This window comes from Astyanax mexicanus, chromosome 3, assembly GCF_023375975.1.
Source record: "Astyanax mexicanus isolate ESR-SI-001 chromosome 3, AstMex3_surface, whole genome shotgun sequence".
Lineage (NCBI taxonomy): Eukaryota > Metazoa > Chordata > Actinopteri > Characiformes > Acestrorhamphidae > Astyanax > Astyanax mexicanus.
Window position 1 is genome coordinate 11,476,500 of NC_064410.1, and position 25,411 is coordinate 11,501,910.

General features: G+C 40.8%; 2 protein-coding genes across 3 annotated transcripts in view; one reads left to right on the forward strand and one right to left on the reverse strand.

Moving 5' to 3' along the window:
* Nucleotides 1–25,411, forward strand: part of LOC111197112 (interaptin-like) — a 526,024-nt gene that overhangs the window by 331,519 nt on the left and 169,094 nt on the right. The window lies entirely within an intron of this gene.
* The window catches only part of LOC125799317 (uncharacterized), a 59,368-nt gene continuing 49,808 nt past the window's right edge, over nucleotides 15,852–25,411 (reverse strand). For both annotated transcript variants that reach the window (XM_049475796.1, XM_049475798.1), the window contains one exon: nucleotides 15,852–17,208. In XM_049475796.1, coding sequence (XP_049331753.1) covers nucleotides 16,100–17,208 — 1,109 coding nt within the window. In that variant the 3' untranslated portion in view covers nucleotides 15,852–16,099. The remainder of the gene's footprint in view (nucleotides 17,209–25,411) is intronic.

Below are 25,411 nucleotides of genomic sequence, written 5' to 3' on the forward strand. Positions count from 1 at the left end.
TGGGAGGAGTTGAAGAGTCTGATGGTCTTCTCAGTCTGTCCGTAGAGCAGCTCTGTGACAAGAACCTGCCACTGAAACTGCTCCTATGATCCATGATGATGGAATGTAATGGGTGACCATCATCATCCATGATTATTTAAATAATAATAAATAATTCAGTGACATAAAATGCCATTTCTGTGTGTATGATAAATCAATGCACTGAGTAAACTACCTGTGTAAAGTGTGGATTAGTCCTAAGTTTAATCATTTTTGGAGTGGTAATGTTATATTGTAGCACTATGGGTTAAATGTATTTATAAAAACTGAAATGCAGTATTTTCTGTGGAAAAAAACAAAAAACAAAAAAAAAAAACAGCTTTGCCTCCACTGCTACACTTTGAGGATCTATTGCTGTTTTTAAAAGGACTGAGAAATAGCTTCTTTCCTTTTTCGTCTGTTTTTTTCTCCTTGTTCTGAATTGAGGAAAAGACTGAAAAGCTTTACCACCACTAATAGCAACTGTAAATTCATTATGTTTATTCCTTGTTTTTTAGTCAACAACAACAAAAAAAAGAAAAATCTCCATTAATACCAAAATTGTGAATGTTTAACTATGTTGTCCAGCAAAAGGATTTGTGCTGCTGTGCTGTGGTTTAATATCTACATAAATCTCAGTTCAGTATTTTTCTCTTTTAAATAAAGTGTTTAAATAAGAATTTTAGAATTTTGGAATTGTAATTCACGTTTTAATATGAATAGACAAATGTATATAAAGAAGCAGCAAATATATGGGGAGAAAAATAGATTACACACCGGGTGTGGCGGTAATTGTTCTTATCTTGTGTTCTCATCTTTTTATGAGAAACGTGTTTATAAGTTGCTGTGGCTCAAGCAAGAAACCTCAAAGCAGGGTGTGGCTCAGTTGTGAGTCTTTCAAATGCTGTGAAAGGGGCCTTTACAGCTGGATTCTGCATCATGTCAGCACTTTAACACATTTTACCACAACTCCTTCACTCGCTGATGTTTAGTGTGTGAATGTAATTCTTCTTCTCAGAAAGTAAAATATGCTCTGTTGGATTGAGGTCTGTGCATGAAATCCAAATGTTAATGCCTGGAAATAAAAGCTTAAATGTTAATCTTTTGTCTCATATTCATCTTTTCAAGTTAAACCCAAATGTTTACAGGGCAATAAAAGATGTAAAAATAAGTGGTACTTCTAAAAAACTGTTTCACCTACCTGCAAACTGTCTTAAAACTCCTAAAATCCTCTATTGGTCCATTTGAAAAAATACAAAGATGAAAGACACCAGACCAGATCCATCTTTTGGAAGGCCAATTACCACACCCACATCCTAATGTGTGTGTTAGTGAAGACCTCTCATATGTGAAGCCAGCCTCCACCTCTTTCCCAACATTACTGGGTAGCCAGCATGCTCAGAGGAAAGCACAGTCACCAAGCTCTAATACACCAGCTAAGTGCCTCCTGTGCTGAACAACACCACATTAGGAATGATGGGGAAGTGAGCGCCACCTACTCACCTATAGGGAGCATGACAACCATTTCTCTTTCGGACTCGGGCTGCTGATGTTAAACAAAATGACCAAGGATTTCAACTGACAATCCTCAGATCATAGTGGCAATGCCTTAGTCCACAGGACCTCTTAGATTATCCACCATTATGCAGTGATGTTCTAAATTAGTTAAAGGACCAATATGTAATCAATTTTCAGTAGTAAATGATCAGGATGTAAACTGTAAAAAGTAATTCTAGCTCGAAGTATATAATTCTTAAAAAAGTATATGAAACGCAAACAATAAAATTATTTTAATGTTGTTTATTATTTTTTTGTTTGTTTTCTGACCTTATAATTTGCATTATAAACTGAACTAAACAAGCTTGTCAAAATCTACTTTTTTTTAAGTTTCAAACAACACTGGTGAAGTGACTTTATTTGAATCAGTTCAAATTAAACAAAGCTTTGGTTCAAATACAGACATGCAGCGAGACGTGCGCCATTTACAGCCGTTTGACTGGCAGGTAAGTAAGGTTAAATACATTTCTCCTAAAACATTCATGTCCAACCTTAAATAGTTTTTTACTTGCCAAATAACATTATAAGAGTGTAATTGTAGAAATACATACATAGTGGTTAGATAACTACTCAGCCCTCACTTTTGCTAATGTTGGGGCTCGGTGTGTGGATAAGGACTGGGGATAATAGAGTTAGCTTGGCTAGCTAGCTAGTCTGGAGAGGCGTTTTTAGCGGGCAAAATGCTAACGTGGGGGCTCGGTGTGTGGATAAGGACTGTGATAAGGAATGAGACACATTGCACAAGTGAAACAATTTTATTAATTTGTATTCAAATCATTCCCTTATTTAAAAGAAAAATATGTAGTAAAACTGAGGGAATTATTTATTAAATCAACAGAACGATTTTTTAAACAAAGGTAATTATTTATTAAATTAACAGAACGATTAATAAAGAATAATTTATTATAACTGTATGTTGCTGACCCTCCGGCAGCACACTGCGGAGGGTCCCGGCTGCGGAGAATGCGCGGCTGCGGAGAGCGCTCGGTGCGGCAGCGGTGGGTCCCTGCCGCGGAGAACGCGCGGCCGCGGCGGAGAGCGCTCGGCCTGGAGATAATAGTTAGCTTAGCTAGCTAGCTAGTCTGGAAAGTTGTTTTTAATGGGCAAAATGCTAACGTGGGGGCTTTGTGTGTTGATAAGTTCTGGGGATAATAGTTAGCTTAGCTAGCTAGCTAGTCTGGAGGGGCGTTTTTAGCGGGCAATATGCTAATGTGGGGGCTCGGTGTGTGGATCAGAACTGGGGATAATAGAGTTAGCTAACTTAGCTAGCTAGCTAGTCTGGAGGGGCGTTTTTAGCGGGCAATTGTATATGTATAAATGTATAAATGTGCTGTTAAATGTGTTTTTGGTTATTTTGTGATAATACTGTTATATACAAAAATAGGCTGTGCTACAAGTGTATGTATACTAATTATACTGAGAGAGGAGAAATAACCTCAGCTGAACTAAAGCAAGTACAGAAGTATTTATGTTTTGTAAAATTCTTATGTTAAGTGCTACAGTTCTTAAATGCTGTTAATTGTAATCAGATGATATTCTGAGAAATCTCTGAGAAAATGTTGTTTCTTAATTGATTTGTTGAAACTGAACGTAAAGTAATTGAAGAAAAGGATAAAATTCAGATTCTAATTAAGAAGGAAAACAGCCAGCCTGCAGTAAACTCCATCATGATTTGGGGTGCGTTTTCCTTCAATGGAACAATGGAGCTTCAGGTTGTACAGGGGCGTCAAACAGCAGCTGGCTATGTGGAGATGTTGCAGCGGGCATCCCTCATGACTGAGGGCCCTTGTCTGTGTGGTATTGACTGGGTTTTTCAACAGGACAATGCTGCAGTTCACAATGCCCGCCTGATAAAGGACTTTTTCCAGGAGAATAACATCACTATTTTGGACCATCCTGCGTGTTTCCCTGATCTAAACCCGATTGAGAACATTTGGGGATGATGGCAAGGGAAATTTACAAAAACAGACATCAGTTCCAGACAGTGGATGCCCTTCGTGAAGCCATCTTCAACACTTGGAGCAACGTTCCCACTAGCCTCCTGAAAACACTGGCATCAAGTTTGCCTAAACGATTGTTCGAAGTGATCAACAAGAATGGTGGAGCTACTCACTACTGAGTCCATTTATTGACACTTTGATTTCCGTTTTGAGGGTTTTTTGGGGGGGGGAGGGGGGGGGGGTTGAGCTATGGTCTTAAACTTTTGATCAGCTGATGAACAGCCTATTTCAGTTAAATTGTTGTTTTCAATAAATGTACTTTTCAAAAGTTTTTGTCTCTTGCGCTGATTTCTTCCTTTAGCACTGTGAAGCTCTACTTACAACCGTTTTAAGATCCAATATTGCAAAATGCATTCTTGCAATTTTTTAACTGGTCTTAAGATTTTGATCAGGAGTGTATACCCCGATACGGCCGTCGTACAGCATGCTGGGGAAAAAGCACAAAATTACTGGATCTTAGAAAGCTATGCGAGAGTGGAGGTGGGCTATTCAACAAAGGTAAGTACTTTTTATCATGTTTTACTACACTCAAAGTGAATTTTACACCAGAGTTTTCCTCAATGGAAAATGGAAATGGTTCAATGGAATTTTCTTTTTTTTCCCCTTCTTTTCTCTCTCTCTCTTCCCTCTCTATACAGATTTGAGTGGAAGTTTTTAAATGCAGGTTTTGCTAGTCACATCGCAACAAACACGTCATGTTCCAGTGTTTTGATTCTTGACGCAAGAAGTATTTACTTGCATCAGAGTGTTCTGAGTGCGCAGTGCCGCCTCTATCTGCTGCTGAGAAATGCGGGGGGACTGGACAGATAGTACATGAGAGTTTGCTCTCAAAACAGACTAAGAACAGACACAGACAAGTGTTTAAGAGTTACCTAAAAGCTAAATGTAACAGCATATTTTTTGTGTATTTTTTAGTTTATAGCTCCAGATTTGGGTGCTTTTTTCTATTTTTACAATTCTGATCACCAGCAGAGAGTGGCTGTTGTGAATTTAGTTAAGCACATTTTGTACCGTGTTGATAAATGGTAAACTCAGTGTTAAGTTGTGTATATCCAAACAGGCTTTTTGGTTAATTATTTCTAATAATGCCAGCACAAATTGTTACAAAAAACTGCCAATAAATGCAAAAGTGTTTAAAAGTCTGAGAATTAATTTATTTGAGTGGTAAGTAAGTGGAGTTATATTTTAAGAAATACAAAGGCAAAAAAATTAAGGCAATAGTTTGCATGGATCTTTCTATGTTGGTAACTTTAAAAAATTAATTACAACTTAAATTCATAGATTTTAATTTTGATTTAATGTAGTTGTGTTTATTAAAAAATAGTATAATTAACTTAAATATTTTAAGTTAATGGTAGGTGAAAAAAATAAGTTGACATAACTTGGTGTTTTTAGTTATACTATGATAATTTATTTAAGTATATTTTAAGTGGCGTAGACTAGTTCCATTTGCTTAAAAGAACAGAAAGTTATTTCAACTCAAAAAGATCCATGCCTTAATTTTTTTAAGTTCTTTCAATGCCTCATTTTTTACAGTGTATCATCAGATATTAAGGAAACATACTAAAATATAGATGTATGTGTTATCTGCTAAACAAGACCAAGGAGTTGGTTGTGGACTTCAGGAAGCAGGAGAGTGCACACTCGTCAATCTCTCAACGGCACTGCGGTGGAGAGGGTCAGCAGAGGGTAGGATGTACAGCGCAGTACATCACCGGGGTTCAGCTCCCAAACCTTCTGGATTTATATACCAACCGCTGCCTGAGGAAATCCAGAACAATCATGAAGGACCCGTCCCATCCAAGCCAAGTGGAAGGAGTGTCAGAAGCTTGAAGACCAGAACCAGCCGGTTTCGAGACAGCTTCTTCCCCTGGGCAACCAGGCTGTGGAACAGCCAGTAGAACAATGTTCTGCCCAACCCTCCCCACTGCCATCTATACAAACCCTTGCACCCTGCACTTTACTTTAAACTGCACCTATATGATTTTCCCATATTATCCTACATATAAAAATCTTGAATCTTGAAACTAAGCCGTATATTACTAGGACCTATAAAGTAGTAACTCCAGCTCTGGGGTGTGTATTTTTTGGAGCAGTGTGATTTTTTAGGTATAACAGGCTTGGCTTAGGCTAACACAGCTAGCAGTGCATGAAGCTAGTTTAGCTAACTACAGATAAAGTTCACATGAGTTGGTTAATAATGACTTACAATGAGTGAACTTGTCTTACCTGTTACAGATACTGTGATCCACAAATTCCCTGGCACCACCAGGGGCTAACTGGGGACTGCATTAAATCAAAACCTGACTGACTGGCATCAAAGAGAAAAAGTTTACCATTGGTGGATTAAAAAAAAAAATTATCAAGTTTCAATTTCTGTAATAAAAAAAAAACAAACAGCTTTGCCTCCACCGCTACATTCTGAGGATCTATTTCTGTTTTTAAAAGGACCGAGAAATAGCTTCTTTCCTTTTTCGACTGTTTTTTCCCCTATTCTGAGTTGAAGAAAAGACTGAAAAGCTTTACCACCACTAATAGCAACTGTACATTCATTATGTTTCTTGCTTGTTTTGAGTCAACAATAAAAAAAAGACTAAAAACCTTATCTCCATTAATACCAAAATTGTGAATGTGAACTATGTGATCCAGTTGAGGATTTGTTTAAACCAGGGGTGTCCAAACTACGGCCCGCGGGCCATTTAAGGCCCGTTTCCTTTTTTGGAGAGGCCCGCAAGGTATTTTAGAAATAGAATGAAAGTTGGCCCGCTGTTAAGCAGGTTTTTATAATGTGAGATTCAAAGTTTGAATGCTAGGTGTCAGAAATGGACCAAAGAGTCTAAAAGCAGAGAAAGTGCGCATTTCTAGCACAGAAAAAAAGGGCAAAGAGTCTAAAAGTGGAGAGAGTGCACATTTCTAGCGCAGAAAAACGGGGCAAAAGAGTCTAAAAGTGGAGAGGGTGCGTATTTCTAGCGCAGAAAAAATGGGCAAAGGAGTCTAAAAGTGGAGAGAGTGCGCATTTCTAGCGCAGAAAAAATGGGGCAAAGAGTCTAAATGCGGAGAGAGTGTGCATTTCTAGCGCAGAAAAACGGGGCAAAGAGTCTATAAGTGGAGAGAGTGCGCATTTCTAGCGCAGAAAAAACGGGGCAAAGAGTCTAAAAGCGGAGAGAGTGCGCATTTCTAGCGCAGAAAATCGGGCCAAAGAGTCTAAAAGTTGCCGTAATTAAGGAGTTTAATATTAAGAGACATCATGAAATTAAAAATCAATTTGAAAAATCTTAGTTTACACAACACTGTCAAAGATAAAGATAGTAAGTCAAGTAAAATGAAATAATCAGGAAAAAAATATTATTTTAAGTGGCATATTTCATTATTTGTTTTATTACGGAGTGTGGCCCGTGACTTCAAATATATTTCTCCTTCTGGCCCCCAACAAAAAACGTTTGGACACCCCTAGTTTAAACAGTGTTGTGGTTTAATATCTACATAAAGCTCAGTACAGTATTTTTCTCTTTTAAATAAAGTGTTTAAATAAAAATTTTAGAATTTTGGAATTGTAATTCAAATGTATAATATCAATAGTCAAATGTATATAAAGAAGCAGCACATAAATGGGGATCATATGTGACATATTTCACATAATCATACACTAATTTATGGGCCAGACATATGAATGGCATATAGGATAAAATATGTATTTCACATAAATGACCATGCATCATTTATGGGTCAGACATATATATGACATAAAGGTCAAAATATTTATTTTACATACATAACCATACATAATTTATGGGTCAGACATATATGACATATAGGTCAGAATATGTAATTCACATACATAACCATACATACTTTAAGTGTCAGGCACATATATGTCATATAGAACAAAATATGTATTTCACATACATTACCATACATAATTTATGGGTCAGACATACATATGACATAGATCAAAATCTGTAATTCACATACATGGCCATACATAATTTATGGGTCAGGCATATATGTGACATACATGACAAAATATGTATTTCACATACATAACCATAAATACTTTATGGACCAGGAATATATGTCCATATATGAAATTGTTCCAATTTTGAATAGGTTTCATATATTTTGGACATATATGTTTTTCTTTATATGACCATATATGTTATATATGCCAAACTCATATATGTGCATATATTACATTTTCGTATGGGTGTATCTGCACCAGGTAAACTTATTGCTACTGACCCTCTCCACCTGTATGGGAACTGCTGGTTGCTCCTCTGTACAAATTGTACAGTTAATCTGTCTTGTCTGCTCACCGGCTTGAACGCATAAGCCATTGGGTTTCTAGGAACCTGATCCAAGCCCCGTTCAGCTTTCAAACCACATGCTCTTTTCCTTAACCGTGACCCTAGCTATGTTTCTGGACTCTTCAAACAACCAACCTCGTGATGTCACCAGGGCTGCACAGCCAAAATGGCGGCGCACTAGCGCAAACATTTGGAGTAGTAACATAAATGTATTATAATTTGGTGTGAAAACCTTTTATATGAAAAATTCCCCCCAAAATAAATTCTGTCATATTTAATCCCGTAGAAATCCCGTACTTTTCTCATGTTCTTTAAATACAAACCCAGTTTTTTAAAAAGTTGTGACACTGTGTAAAATGTAAATAAATGTTGAATGCAATGATTTGTAGATGATTTTATTGACAGTAGAACATAGAACACACATCAGATGTTAAAAATATGAACTTGATGCACAACGCATTTTAAAAAAATGGAATGGGGCAACAAATGTCTGGTAGATTAGGCAGTACTTAAAAAAAACATCTGTGGGGCTTGGATGGGCCTGAGGTATTTTTTTTTTTAGTGTAATCAATGTTAAAGGACCACTATGTAACAAATTTTCAGTAGTAAATGATAAAATTATCAGAATGTATCATCAGATATTAAGGAAACATGTTGAGTGAAAGCACTGGCAGCTCTTGTCAGCAGGGCTTCAGCAGTACGTTCCTATTTTAAATGTGCACTGCGTCCCGGAGTTTTGTGTTTGTTTTGTCCTCTGTCTCCTCCTGCTGCTCATTCCCCAACACTAACTCCACCCATCGAGGTTGCCAGCACTACAGCAGCGCAGCACAACAAAGGCGCTAGCTAAGTAAGTCAGGTACTTTTGCGGAGCCACGGTCAGACACACAGCGCGGTCCGACATCGCGCTTCGGCACACCACGGAGCTTTAGCTCTCCCTCGTGTTACATACAGTCAATATAACACTAAATACGGGTTTTAGAATTGCTGTATTTCTCCTCTCCTCTCGTACTCTAAGATCTCTGCCTCTCCTACTAGTCTTAGAATTGTGTAGATTTGGCAACCCAAATTAGTTTCGTGGCTGGGGAGGGGTGGGTGGAGCAGACTACTCTCTGTGGTGTTTTGAAATTGGCTGCTGTAGCCATTTCACATGCTTGCTCTCAGGTCCTACATAATGCACCTTTAATATGAATATTCATACTCTCTGCAGCTAGACATAATAATTTGGCATATTTGACTCAGTTATATTTTTCTTTGTTGGCTGTGACTAGCAAGTATATTTCAGTGTTTGGGCGACGGAAAGTTTCTATATGTTTTGAGGTAATTATAGCTGATTGGATTATTTTAGCTTTATAACCCTAGTTGTTGGGCACAGGATTAAACCTGCATATGTTTATCTTCCTGTATTATGCTGCTTGGAGGAGAAAATCTGCCTTGTATTACAGCCCTTAAATATGTTTTTGTGCATACTGTGTTTTTTTCTTTTGTGCTGTAGATGCTGAGAGCTGTACTGTGGGAGGTTGGTATTTGGTGTTGGTGTCTGCACATTTATTTATTTTTTTTTGGGGGGGGGGGGGTGGCAGTAATTGTTCTTATCTTGTGTTCTCATCTTTTTTCTGAGAAACATGTTTATAAGTTGCTGTGGCTCAAGCAGGAAACCTCAAAGCAGGGTGTGGCTCAGTTGTGAGTCTTTCAAATGCTGTGAAAGGGGCCTTTACAGCTGGATTCTGCATCATGTCAGCATTTTAACACATTTTACCACAGCTTCTTCACTCGCTGATGTTTAGTGTGTGAATGTAATTCTTCTTCTCAGAAAGTAAAATATGCTCTGTTGGATTGAGGTCTGTGCATGAAATCCAAATGTTAATGCCTGGAAATAAAAGCTTAAATGTTAATCTTTTGTCTCATATTCATCTTTTCAAGTTAAACCCAAATGTTTACAGGGCAATAAAAGATGTAAAAATAAGTGGTACTTCTAAAAAACTGTTTCACCTACCTGCAAACTGTCTAAAAACTCAGCTAAAATCCTCTATTGGTCCATTTGAAAAAATACAAAGATGAAAGACACCAGACCAGATCCATCTTTTGGAAGGCCAATTACCACACCCACATCCTAATGTGTGTGTTAGTGAAGACCTCTCATATGTGAAGCCAGCCTCCACCTCTTTCCCAACATTACTGGGTAGCCAGCATGCTCAGAGGAAAGCCTAGTCACCAAGCTCTAATACACCAGCTAAAGATTCCTGTGCTGAACAACACCACATTAGGAATGATGGGGAAGTGAGCGCCACCTACTCACCTATAGGGAGCATGACAACCATTTCTCTTTCGGACTCTGGCTGCTGATGTTAAACAAAATGACCAAGGATTCCAATTGACAATCCTTATGTGGTATGGCTGGGAGATTATTTTCGTAGGGTTCAGATATGGTCAGGCTGCCTGATTTAATGTGTAGGGCTAATAACATGGCATTAATATAACAGCTTTAAAAGTCAGAGGGCACGCACATGTCTGCCTAGTCACTAAGACAGTAGTGAATTGGGACACGGCCAATGGAAGTGGAACGCAGGTAAGAGGTGGGCCTGGTGTGGAGGGGGAAGATAAAGGGGGACGCACCCAGGTGAGCTCACCTCCACTTTGGGCAAAAACAAAGGGTGTCTAATTGTTTGGCGTGGCACTGTCGGTGCTGGAAGAACTCAACTCGGTATGTGGGATATACATATGTGATTCGTTTTTATTGTTTGCTAACTGATAAAGGCTGAAGCTTATAGGATGTGTTGTGATGTTATTTTAATTGTTTTTTAGCGTATCTGTACTGTTGGGAGCCACTAGCCCGGAGGCAAGCTGAAGAGTGGGTGTGCGCGTGTGTGTTGCTGAATTATACGGTAGGTTGCTGGTTTTATTACTCGTATCTGCCGGTTACTGGCTGGAGTTTTTTAGTTATATGTTACTGTATTTGGTCTCTTTAGCCTAGGTTGGTGTGTGGTGGCAATTAGCTGTGGTTGACATATATGTGCCTGACACTTAAAGTATGTATGGTTATGTATGTGAATTACATATTCTGACCTATATGTCATATATGTCTGACCCATAAATGATGCATGGTCATTTATGTGAAATACATATTTTATCCTATATGCCATTCATATGTCTGGCCCATAAATTAGTGTATGATTATGTGAAAAATGATCCCCATATATGTGCTGCTTCTTTGTATACATTTGACTATTGATATTATAAATTTGAATTACAATTCCAAAATTCTAAAATTCTTATTTAAACACTTTATTTAAAAGAGAAAAATACTGTACTGAGCTTTATGTAGATATTAAACCACAACACTGTTTAAACCAGGGGTGTCCAAACGTTTTTTGTTGGGGGCCAGAAGGAGAAATATATTTGAAGTCACAGGCCAACAAGCCACAAGATTTTTCAAATTGATGTTTAATTTCATGATGTCTCTTAATATTAAACTCCTTAATTACGGCAACTTTTAGACTCTTTGGCCCATTTTTCTGCGCTAGAAATGCGCACTCTCTCCGCTTTTAGACTCTTTGGTCCATTTCTGACACCTAGCGTTCAAACTTTGAATCTCACATTATAAAAACCTGCTTAACAGCGGGCCAACTTTCATTCTATTTCTAAAATACCTTGCGGGCTGCTCCAAAAAGCTGTTAGGCTTCCATGTGTGTTATTGTTCTAAGTGAGAAAATGGCTGCCGTATAAGGACATTGAAGTGCATTACCTAACTTTGCCACAAGAGGCCACAATTGCCCTCCTAAATAGCTTGTGTTTGTCAGACTGTGTTTATTGTCTTGAGCAATGTGCCTTTATATGCTGTTTCAAGCTCTTATTTCTATTGGAGTTGAATGTTGATACTCCTAGCCTTGTTAAGTGTATATTTGGATTACGAATAACTGTATTTTCTTTAGAATAGCTACTGATATTGATTATTTGTTATTTCAGACTACCAAAAAAATGCTGAATGTTAAGCCGTACACTGTTGGATTACAATACAACTAATAGAAGGAATTTCGTCTGCTCCCTTTCTTCCTGTGTCCTGACTGATAAACCATCCTGTTTACTAGCAGAAACCTAAAAGAGCTAGCCCTATCCTTTACCCTCCTCAACAGTGGTGACGGACAGTTCTGGTGGAAACAGGAGAGTTAAGGTACACATTGAATTCTGCTGTGATTTGGCCAGCCGTGGTTTTATGTTTTTTGGATACAATCAGGGTTAACACCCGAACATCCCTTTCAGACAGCTTCCTCTTACAGCGTCCACAGTTAATCCTGTTGGATGTTTTTCGTCCCTCTTGGTGGTATGCTGACATTACCCTGGATACCGTGGCTCTTGATACATTACAAAGACTTGCTGTCTTGGTCACAGATGGTGCAATGTGCAGTTAATAAAGATTGGCCACCAGGCTGCTCCAATTTAGCCATGAAACCTCCCACACTAAAATGACAGGTGTTTCAGTTTCATTGTCCAACCCCTGTATATTACCTCAACTAGCAATCATAAAGAAACAGTGATAGTTTACAGATCTGCTGGATTAAAGACTTTATTTAACATCAGTTTCTGGATTTGTTGTTACGCTGCTGTTTTCTGATATTTACAGAATCATTACAGTCAGAGCTTCACTCTGTTCTACACTCATTCCACACATCACTTTATTCCAGAATCTTCCATCACTGTGATATCAGAGCTGCTGCAGAGGAGGAGGAGGAGTCACTGAGGTCACATGATCTGTGAAAGTGAAAGTAACACTCTGCTCTCCTTCAGAAGAATGTTCTCTGTGTGTGATGATGATATGATGTATTTATTAATAGTTTATGTGATAGAAAATTACAGAGCAATTATTTTGTAATAAATATAATACCTGTTACATATTGTAATACAACACAATTCTAATATCATCTTTACTTAATGTAATCAGTCTTACAGACCAAGCTCACAATTTTAATCTTTAATATTTTTTTTTTATAAAGATAGCCCAGAAATGGGGATATATAAATATATTATTAATATTAATGAATTGTAATATAAGTTGTACTGAATTAAGCTGAATTGTAATTATTTGTCAGTTATTTATTTAATAGCTTCAGCACTAATAACCATTTGTACATTTCTAACTGCACAGTATCCAGAGTAAATACAGTACAGTTATACACTTTAATACACTTTACATTATTTACACTCTTTACTCTGTTCAGATATTTAAAGTTTTTAAAGTGAAACATTAAAAGAATTGTCTGTTTTGACCAGCGGGGGGTGCAGTACACACACACACATACTGGTAGAGATGAAGGAGTGATAGGTGTTTAACTTTTCATTTTACACACATTTCTGTAGAGATGTTCTGTAGAAATCAAAAATTTTATTTGTGTGTAACCAGCTTTGCTCTCAACCAGTGATGGGAGTAACGGCGTTGGAATAAACTATAATTAGCGTAAATGTATTTAGGTAACCAGTTAGCTAGAAGCTGGATGTTGTGGATAGGCAGAATTTAGTACTATACTTAGTTTTAATGAGTTTCTTAACCCTGGTCTCTGCCCTAAAATTGTATGTTTTTCACCGGATTCAACTTATCAGCTAAAAAACTAATATAATGTACTGGGCTGAGCCCCGGATTTTTACATACCCAGGCAACGCCCGTGATAATACACATCAAAAAACAGAAGCACAGCACTAATCAGGCATGTTTATTTTTTTTCTGTCGTGACGCACCTGCAGGACATGTGCTTTATTTACAATATAACGGATCATAACAAATAAGTAAGTAGATGGTGAATCATAAAACTAATAAGTTATAGAACAGGGATTGCCAACACTGTTTTTTATATTACATAACTGATATTCTGCATCTAGAAATAATTTTAGGGGGAGGGGGTGATAGTATGTTTGCATACACCTCAAATGTATTAAGCTACTTTTATAGTAGAGTAACTCAGTTACTTTTTTGGAGAAGTAACTAGTAACTGTAACTAATTACTTTTTCAAAGTAACGTGTCCAACACTGTATGTGTGTTTATATATATATATATATATATATATATATATATATATATATATATATATATATATATATATATATATAATAAATTTTATTATATGTACATATGCCAATTTATTTTATATATGTTTTATATATGTTCTAAATTTATATCTACATAGATCCAGAGGATAGATGTATGTGAGAATAATATATCACCTATATGAATCATATATGGAAACGCCATTATTGATATAGGGACATATATTACATATATCATATATTACATTTTCGTATGGGTGCGGGTGCCACGGTCGGCTCTCCCCCATGTGCTGTGCAGACGCCACCGCAACCACTAAACTTGCACACGGTATAATCTAACTGTAACACTAGATCATGAAATATCAGCAGGTTATAAATGTAGTAGATAACTGATTATTACAGAAGCCCTGTAACAGCTCAAAAGAGAAAAGTGCTCCTTTTCCCTCCGAGCTTCTTGTCTTAGTGCACATAAAATTACATAAATTGTGAGCACAAATTAAAGAAATCGTGAGCATGAACTGCTATATCGTTCACTCGATTAAATTTTTTTTTTATCCACAGCCCCTCCTGGGCTCCGTACTAGAGCGTTCTCATGATGAAAAATTTTTTGGAGAGCTGTGAGGTGAGTCAGTAATTTCCCATGGTGATTTTTTTTATTTTTTTTTTATTTGTGACTCCAAGTCGCCAATCAGTCATGTAATGTGAAAGTCTTAGCAACTGAAGGAATTGTGAAAGAGTGGTTCAGGGAGCATGAGAACATTTTCACACATGGATTGTTCACCACAGAGTCCAGATCTTAACCTCATTGAGAATCTGTGAGATGGGCTGAAGAAGACTTTGTGCAGCAGTCAGACTCTACCATCATCAATGCTGCAAGATATTGGTGAAAAATTAATGCAACACTGGATTTAAATAAGTCTTGTGACATTGCAGAAGCTTATCAAAACAATGCTACAGTGAATGCATGCTGCAATTAAAGCTAAAGACAGTCCAAAAAAATATTATAGTGTCATCTTTTTTTGGTGGCAACTTTTTTTTGGCCGGGCAGTGTATATTGAGACAACAGATGGAAGTGTATATTGAGACAACAGATAGAAGTTCACTCATTGAAAATCAGATGAGGTTCACTGCTTCAAACTCATGGTCATTGATTTTGAAGCAGTATGCACTACCCTCTCTCTAGCCAATTCCACTCATAGGCAGTTATATTGCTGAACCACACGTGAATAGAAAAGTCAGTACAGTTATCATGAATAATAATAATATTCTGATGTTTGGGAAGGAAATGTATGTTTTATTTATGTAAAGTATGTTGCACTTGTCTGTGGAAATGTGCCATATAAATAAATGTGGCTTGCCTAACCTGGGATACACTGTTACCTTTTAAATGGGATTTTAATTCATGGCCACCATTTCAGCTGCCATCATCATATGTACACCAGTTGGCCAGTGTTCAAACAGCACTGTGAGATAGATACGTATATGTGATTGTGTGATAACATTGGGATAATGTGTTCTGTTGCTTCTATAATGCTGCTTCCTATACAGATATGTTTTCTATACAGATACAATTATTCTTTTGCTGAGACAATTTACTGAACTGAGTTGTAATGTGAACAAAATCGTATTAGTTTTTAAAAATCGTGTTTTTAAAAAGCTTTAAGTGTAATATCAGATCACAGTACTGATGTTGCTGATCGGAGAACTGCATTCAGAACAGATGTTGTTGAACAGTGTATCGATCAGCATGAAATATGTAATTATTCATGTTTGATATGCTGCCATCTTGTGGATCTCTCAGAGGCTGCTCTTTAGTTTTTGTACAGAAGTACATTGAAGTGAAATAAATAAAATCATCCGAATGAAAGTAAAAGTGCAATGTGTGTCTGTTCTGGTAGTGAAAACACACTCAGGCCAAACCTGGGATGAGGAGACATATTCTTTAAACATGCACAGCCGTTTATTTCTCATGATTAAAAAGCAAACAAAAGCAAAGTCAAATTTTCATTTGTAAATATAACAGGACCATTAACAGTTTATGTATACAGATTAATTATGTTTATGAATTAATTATTTTTCTTGCCAACTTTGGCAATAAATGTGTGAAACGCCTCAGCAAAAAAGCCATCATCATCAGTATCCATGTAATTTTGGAATCAAATCAGGATGCCTTTTCCAAATAATCCTCAGATATAAGCATCTTCTTCTTCCTCTGTGAATCCACTCTCAACAGCTGCTTGAATACTCCTCATCTCTTTTGGAGCAGCTTCAGGAAGAATAGCCAGCAGCTCTTTATCAATCTTTTCTAATCTTGCGATGGTCTTCCTTTCAAACTCATTCTTATTCTTACGGACGAGACACAAAATGCTTTCTTGAGCTTTATAACAGGAGTTCTGCAGCTGCAGACAGTCCTCTTCAAACTCTGGCTTTTCCTTATCCATGGCCATAAGTTTCCTCGGTGAGCTGACCCGATCCATCAGGTACTTCTCAGAGATGTCAGTGTAGGTTGCCGAGATCATGTGAAAGAGGCTGGCGATGTTAGTGGCCTGAAAGGCTTGATTGTAGAACAGATCTTTGGAAAAGAGCTTTGAGTCGTAGGAGACAGATTGAATCTTCTCAGCTGTGGAGACAAAATTTTTGAGAGTTCTGGTCAGACTGGTTTTCACGATGTTAGACACCATCTGAAAGAATCGCACCATCTTCTCCTCTAGTTTTTTCTTAATTTCTTCCAGCGCTTCTCCATAAAAGTGCTCAGCATTAACACATGCTTCCAGCAGCTCCTGGATAATATTGATGACATCAGTGAAACGCTGCTCTGTTGATCCAGCCAGAGCAAGACACTCATCTGCAATGACACGAATGTTCTCCAGCTGATCAGGAAGATGGGCTTCAACAACTTCATCATTTCCCTGGAACAGAATCTCCACAGTGGTCTTCATGTAGTTCGGGACGTTCATGGTGTGGAGCCGAATCTGATCCATGTTCTTGTGAGCTTCATTAAAAGCCCCCCAGCCAGAGTTGCACACTTGCATAAGACAGTTGCGAAATGAATCTGGGTAATTGATGTACTTGTAGCCGTCCTTGGGTGGGTTTTTATTGATGGAGAAATCAGTTTTTTTGGAGGAGATGAAGACCAGCTCTCCCAGTATGGCTATGGAGAGCGGTGCAGGAGTCAGGTATTCCTCCCAGTTGGCGTAGGGCTGCATGATGAGCTTAGTTTGGTTTCTCATGTCTTCAGCTTTGCTGAGAATTTGAGTAGTCTTCACAATTTGGGAAGCCATTTTCTTGCTCTTGACTAAGGAAGAGACAAGCATGCACAAAGGGGAAAATGTTATTTAAGAGATATGCAGCCAAATATATCTCTTGAACTTTTTCACATTTTGGCACCTTACAACCCCAAATTTAAATGTATTTTTTAAGATTTTAAGTGATAGACCAACACAAGGTAGCACATAATTGTGAAGTGGAATGAAAATGATACAAAGTTTGAAAAAATCTGAAATGTGTTCTGTGCAAATGTATTCAGTTCCCCTAAATCAATACATAGTAGAACCACCTTTCACTGCAGTTACAGCTGCGAATTTTTGGTGTATGTCTCTTCCAGCTTTGTTCATCTAGAAATGTTTGCCCATTCTTCTTTACAAAATAACTCAGATCTTTCTTCAGGGTATAAAGGGAAACCAGTACAGTGCAGATGCTTAAGTGAACTGAAGTCTTATCATCCTTACTTTAAAGTCAACAGAACGTAAATAATAAATTCATTATAACAGTTCATGTAGCATATACTACATACAATGGAGGAAATAAGTATTTGATCCCCCACTGACTTTAAAAGTTTTAATACAAAAAATTAAATGAAATGTCTCATAATTTTATGCCAGCTTTATTTTAACAGTGCCACATAGAATATCAAGAGAAAAACGGAGAAAGTTACATGAAATGAGAAATAAAAAATAATTTGCATTTCATTGAGGGAAATAAGTATTTGATCCCCTAGTAAAATATTGATTAATGTTGGCTCTCACAGACCACTGACAGTTACCTGGATGAGAGACACCTGTCCCAAACTGTCACCTGTATAAAAGGCCACCTGTCAACAGTCTCAGTGACACGCCAACATCTCCACCATGGGCAAGACTAAAGAGCTGTCTAATGATGTCAGGTACAAAATTGTTGACCTACACAAGGCTGGGATGGGCTACAACGCCATAAGTAAGAAGCTGGATGAGAAGGTGACAACTGTTGGTGCAATTATTCGTGAAAGAGGTACAACATTACTGTCAATCGACGAAGGCCTGGTGCTGTCACATCTTAGCCTGTGTCTGTCCAGTGTCTTTCCTTTTTTTGGCTCCTGTCCTCTGTTCCCTTTTTTTTTACCTGTCACATAGACTGTATATAGCTGGACAGAGCATCGTCTCTCAAAAGTGAAGCCACCACAGGTCGGGCGCCCCCTGCTGTTCTATTCAAAAAAGGTGTGGTTATGGTAAAAGGGCTGCTTATGGGCGGGACCAATAACAGACCGTCAGCTCCGCTCCGCTCTGCAGTCTGTGACCGCGAGGCAGCCCTCAGGGGCGGGGTTATTTAAATGAGCAGGCGGTCTCTCCACAGTTTTTCTCCCTCTTCTGGTCTCTACTGCGCAGAATCGGGTGGCAGGATCGCCAACATGGCGGAAGATTTTGGCTTCATTTTCATTGAATGAATGGGAACGGCGACACGGCGTCCATCTTTTTTTTACAGTCTCTGACCTGTCATGTTTCCCAGCCATGTGCTACTGTTGTGTTTTGGTCTTGTCTCCGCCTTAGCCACGAGTCGTGCTTTTTGTTTGACTGTGTCCTGTTACTCTGTCCGGATCGTGTTTATATGTTTTGTTTAGTCTCAGACCTGCTGTGATTTTTTGTCTACAGTGTTCTGGTTTGTTTTCTTTAGTTTGTTTCTTTGTTTGATTGTTTTGCTTGTTTGTTTAAATCTTTTAGTTTATCCTATTTTATTGTGTTTGTTTAAGTAACCTTATTATTTGTAGTTTGTCTCTAGTGTTTTGTTTGTTTATTTTCATTATGGAAAATAAATGCGACTTGCGTGTGCATCCTGCCTCCACTTCTGTGTTACAGGTGCTCTATGCAAGATATCACCTCGTGAAGTCTCATTGATCATGAGAAAGACTATAAATCAGCCAAGAACTACACGGGAGGAGCTGAGTAATGATCTCATGGCAGCTGGGACCACAGTCTCCAAAAAACATTAGTAATACACTGAGAAGTAATGGTTTAAAATCCTGCAGTGCACGCAAGGTTCCTCTGCTCAAGAAGGCTCACATCCAGGCCCGCCTCAAGTTTGCCAATGAACTCCCGTGGCTCATCCGCGCTCCGAGAATCCCGCGGCTGAGGCTCCGCGCTCCGAGACCCCCGCGGCTCATCCGCGCTTCGAGAAGCTCGCGGCTGAGGCTCCGCGCTCCAAGACCCCCGCAGCTCATCCGCGCTCCGAGAAGCTCGCGGCTGAGGCTCCGCGCTCCGAGACCCCCGCGACTCATCCGCGCTCCAAGAAGCATGCGGCCGCCGCTGAAGTCTCGGGGAGCGGCTCCCCGAGACTTCAGCGGCGGCCGCGCCGCTCCCCAAGACTACAGCGGCGGCGGCAGCGCCGCTCTCTGAAGCTCCAGCTAAGCTAGCTAGCCTGCTGGCTTCACCGCACTCCGAGAAGCACGTGGCTGAGGTTCCACGCCCCGTGACTCCCGTGGCTCAGCCGCTCCCCGAGACTTCAGCGGTGGCCGCGCCGCTCCCCGAGACAGCGGCGGCTGCAGCGCCGCTCTCTGAATCTCCAGCTAAGCTAGCTAGCCTGCTAGCTCCACCACGCTGTCCAGCCCGGCCGGCTTCCAGCTCTCCAGCCCGGCCGGCTTCCAGCTCTACAGCCCGGCCGGCTTCCAGCTGTACAGCCCGGCCGGCTTCCAGCTGTACAGCCCGGCCGGCTTCCAGCTGTACAGCCCGGCCGGCTTCCAGTTCTACAGTCCGGCCGGCTTCCAGCTCTCCAGCCCGGCCGGATTCCAGGTCTGCGACTCCTGCTCCAGTAGCAAGCTCTGTTCCGGTTTTTACAGCCTCGCCCACTGCTCCAGTCCTGGTGTTAGCGGCAGCCGCACTCTCAGCTCCTGCTACAGCGGCTTCTTCGCCAGCGGTGCCAGACGCTTCCAGATCTGCAGGACCCGCCGCCTCTGTAACAGCGCTGCCCGCGGCTCCCGCCGCCTCTGGATCAGCGCTGCCCGCGGCTCCCGCCGCCTCTGGATCAGCGCTGCCCGCGGCTCCCGCCGCCTCTGTACCAGCGCTTCCCGCGGCTCCCGCTGCCTCTGGATCAGCGCTGCCCGCGGCTCCCGCCGCCTCTGTATCAGCGCTGCCTGCGGCTCCGGCCGCCTCTGACTCTGTGCCCGCGGCTCCGGCCGCCTCTGACTCTGTGCCCACGGCTCCGGCGGTCTCTGACTCTGTGCTCGTGGCTCCGGCCGCCTCTGACTCTGTGCCCGCGGCCCCGGCCGCCTCTGACCCAGTTCCCGCGGCCCCGGCCGCCTCTGACCCAGTTCCCGCAGCCCCGGCCGCCTCTGACCCAGTTCCCGCGGCCCCGGCCGCCTCTAACTCAGTTCCCGCAGCCCCGGCCGCCTCTGACCCTGACTCAGCTCCCAGAACATTGTTTGGGCCCAGGCCCCGGGTTTCCAGGCCTGCCCCGAGGCCCCCGGACTTTAATCCCAGTACCATGCCCAGGCTGGCTCCCTGGACTTCCACACAGACTTTAGCCAGTCCTGGGCACTTACCTATGTTTTTGGTCCCCCTGTCTCTCCCTGTCCTGGTCCCCGTATCTGTGTTTGTTCATGTTCCTGTCCCCTTAGGTTTTTCTGTTCCTGTCCTCATCACAGTGCTCGTGTCTGTCCCTGTCAATGTGTTTGTCCCTGTTCCCCCGTCCAGTTCTGTCCAGTCTAAGCTCCCATTCGTGTCTCCTGTTCAATCTCCGGTCCAGTCCCCGTTGGTGTCCCCTGTCCTGTCCAATGTCCAGACCCCTGTCCAGTCTATGTCTCTGTCCACTGTCCAGCCTTCTGTCCAGTCTTTCGTCCAGTCTCCGTTTACATCCCCAGTTCAGTCCCAGTTTCAGTCTGTGTCCAGTGTCATGCCCCAGTCTCCTGTCCTGTCCAGTGTCCAGTCCCCAGTACAGCCTTATGTCCAGTCTCTGTCACCTGTCCAGTCTCCGTCTCCCTTTGTGTCCCCTGTCCAGTCCCTGTTCCAGTGTCCGTCCCTGTCTCCAGTCCAGTCTACTGTCCAGTTTCCGTTCCCTGCCCAGCCCCACGTCCAGTGTCCGTTCCCGGTCCTGCCCCCGTTTCATGTCCGGTCTCCTGTCCAGTTCCCTGTCCGGTCTCCGTCCTAGTTCTGTCTTGTCTTGTTCTTTGTTTTCCGCCCTCTCCTGACCTGCTCCTGGGGTTTCGTTTTTTCGCGCCCCGGGAGTTGCGCGTTAGGGGGGGGGGGGGTTATGTAAGGTCCTTGCCCTGTTGCCCTGTCTAGTGTCATGTTTATTTACCTGTTCCTCGTGTCTGTGTCTCCCACATGACCCGTGCTCCTCTGTTCCTCAGTTATTTTCCATGTACCTGTGTTCGTTTGTAGCTCCGCCCCTTGTCCCAGGTGTTTCCTGTTTCCTGTGTGTGTGCACCTCTATTTAAGGACCGTGTTCCATTTCCCCGGTGTCGATCCTTGTACGTTTATCGTCTGTCAGTCTTCCATGTTTTCCCCAGTTTCCTTAGTCCTGTTATCAGTAAATCCCTGTTTATTTTGTATCTGTTTTTGTTAATAAACCCCATTTTTGTTTGCATTTGCGTCCGCCTCCGCGCCCTCCCTGCACCCTCACCCTGACAGCTGAAGCTTCGTGTTTCCAAATACGTGCCTAAAAACCTTAAGGATTTGGAGATGATTTGCAGAGAGATTTGTGTGCAAACCTTATAAAAAACTATAAGAAACATCTGACTGCCGTGGTTGCCAACAAGGGTTTTGCCACCAAGTATTAAATGATGTTTTACTAGGGGATCAAATACTTATTTCCCATGAAATGCAAATTATTATTATTTTTTTTCATTTCATGTAATTTTCTCAGTTTTACCTTTGATATTCTATGTGGCACTGTTAAAATAAAGCTGGCATAAAATTATAAGATGTCTAATTATTTTTTTTGAATAAGAACGTTTAAAGTCAGTGGGGGATCAAATACTTATTTCCTCCACTGTAATAACCTTTACAGTTATGAGTCATAAACAATATATTATACAGCAAAATCAACAGCTAGTCAACACTGCTATTAGTAACTAATAGGGATGCAATGGTATACTGTGACCACGGTTCGGTTCGTGTCGCGGTTCTTGGGCAACGGTATTGGTTCGGTTTCGATATATTAATATTATCTAGCTCCAACATGCAGCACGTTTTTAGCCCTTTCTATTTAAAATCAACAAGGTGCTCCTACTCACACATGCAGAGCCAATATTAAACAGAAAAAAGGCACAGATGAATTCAAATCACAAAATTGATAATAAAAAAGAAACACTTATTTTGACCATTAGTCAAAAACAGGCAACTGATATCACACTGTGTTTTATCTGCTGACTGTCTTTTTACCTTGTTAATCATACTCAACGCTGAAGCCAAAATGGTCCCGAACAGATTTATAAGCTGACGGCGCCTCTTCAAATTTCCTTTTCTCCGTTTTGCGTTCACTCGCCATGATCATGCAGCTGAGAAAGTTTTGTTTAATTAACCCCGTAAATCTTTAGCGTCTGCCTTCAGAGCTGATTTGCTCCTGGGAAATTCTGAAAAGAAGTCTCATTGGTTGTTGCATGGTTGTGAAGAGACACGCCGAGAGAAGTAATATATAAAAAAACTATAAAATATAATATACTTAAAAATGTGCATAGTATCTTTACTCTGGCACGTTTGCAGCTTGTCCAAAACGCTGCTGCTCGACTCTTAACTGGGACAAAGAAGAGGGAGTCCATCTCTCCTGTACTGGCCTCCCTGCATTGGCTGCCTGTCAAATTCAGAGTAGACTTTAAAGTCTTATTAATTGTTTTTAAAGCCTTAAATGGTATGTCTCCATCATATATCTCTGACCTTCTGTGTCCTTATTCAACCCGAAGAGTCCTAAGATCTTCAAATCAGCTGCTCTTGGAGACGCCACTTTCTAAATTGAAGTCAAAAGGCGACAGATCTTTTTCCGTAGCAGCACCCAAACTGTGGAATAGTCTGCCTGTTTTTATTAAAGCATCTCCCACCATTACGGTTTTTAAGTCTAATCTAAAAACCTACTTGTATTCTCAGGCCTTTCAATGTTTTTAGTAAGTTCAAATGACTTATCTGTATGTCCGGGGTTAATCTAAATCTTGTTTGCGGATGCTGCTTTTATTTACTTTCTTTTATCTTATTGTTATTTAGTCTTATACATGTTATTGCTCATACTTCTGTCTGTGTTGTACAGCACTTTGGTTGGCCCTTGTGGTTTTTAAATGTGCTTTAGAAATAAATTTGACTTGACTTTACGTTAGTATTAGTTATATTTATTTTTTGACATTTTAAAAGGTTTTAAATGTATGTTCAGAACACAGACCTAATAACTGTAGCTTAAAATAGCAGACACAGGCATTCTGCTGTTTAAGAATTTTAACAGATGCTTATTCTCAAATGCTGGAATTTTAAAAATATAAAATTAAAAGAGAAAAGTACTTTGACTGAACATGAATTTGTTATTTCACTTCGCTATTATTTAACTGAAATATTTTATATCTGGAAAAATAAAGCACGTTGTCACCCTGGCGTGACAACGTGACCCATCTGAAAGCTATATGTTAGCATTCGTTTCTTATCACCAAAAATTTCGCTCTAAAATGGGACCAAGTCTAAAACAGCTGCAGGGGAGGAGCATGTGCAAACTGTGAGCCCCAGAACCTCACGAGAAGAGAAGAGACAATTTATGGAAAGGTGCTTTGTTGAATACACGATGACAGATTCCTGTAAATCCAGAGAATCAGCGAACCCAAAGAAACGCAAGAAGGATTCAGCCACAGACACAGACGACCTAACTACAACGCCGGTCGAGGTGGGTTTACTACACTCCATCAATAGTAAACTCTTACTACTTGAGTCAATGCTCTCCGGAGGATCATTACCTTGTCGAGGTCGGGGGGCTTGTGTGTGTCGATGACCCTGAGAGCTATACCGGGTAGGGACACCCAAGCCAGGCAGGTCAAAGGGTAGATGCCAGACGAAATATGATCCCTGGTCCTCCAGGTTGGGGGTTGGGCACAGGGCTAACAACCCTGTCCCATAAAAAACACTATTGTTACGGAAACAGAGACAGAGAGAAATACCACTATTGTGTGCGATGGGCTCCCAGAGGTATTACAAGATCCTTGTATGACTGTTAGTAGTGAAAGCCGAAAGGAAGCTACTGGCACGAAGATGGAAGTTTTGAGCGCCAAATGCAAGACCAGAATAGGTTTCTGGAATGTGCGTACCATGTATGAAACTGGTAAACTAACACAAATTACGGCCGAGATGAGGCGTTACAAATTACACATCCTTGGAGTAAGTGAAAGCAGATGGACAGGTTCTGGAAGAGTAAAGACCCAGACTGGAGAGACAGTGCTGTATTCTGGCAGAGAGGACAACCAACACCACGAGGGAGTAGCCATCATCCTGAGGAAAGGAACAGAAAAGTACCTGATAGAGTGGAAGCCGATCAACAGCAGATTGATTACAATCAGAGTGAGGGGGAGACATGGCAACATGACCCTGATCCAGTGCTACGCACCAACCAACGATGGCGATGATGAGGCGAAAGACACCTTTTACGATCAATTACAAGCAGAAGTAAGTGTAACACCCCGCCATGACCTGTTGATTGTGATGGGCGACATGAATGCCAAAGTTGGGAACGACAACACCCATGTAGAGAGAACTATGGGTAGACATGGCTGTGGCTGCAGGAACGAAAACGGAGAGAGACTAGTGGAGCTATGTACTGCATACAACCTGGTGATTGGAGGAACACTATTTCCTCACCGCAACGTTCACAAACTAACATGGTGCTCACCCAATGGTAGGGACAGCAACCAGATCGACCATCTTATGCTCAACGGCACCTGGAGACGTTCCCTGCTTGACGTCAGGGTGAGAAGAGGAGCAGATGTTGGAAGTGACCATCACCTTGTTATAGCAGACATAAAAATGAAAGTGCGAAGTACAGGACGCAAACCAGCAGCACACAGACGCTTTGATGTGGAAAAATTGCAGGACCCCAAACTGAAAAATGCCTTCATTCTTCAAGTAAAAAACAGTTCTCAGGCACTTGCAGACATGACAGACACTTGCGAGGCAGATGCAGAAGGAATAAACCAGAGATGGGACCTTGTGAGAACAGTATACCAGAAAAGCAGCGAGACTAGTCTTGGACTGAGAGAAACTAAGAAGAAAGAGTGGATAACACCAGAGACG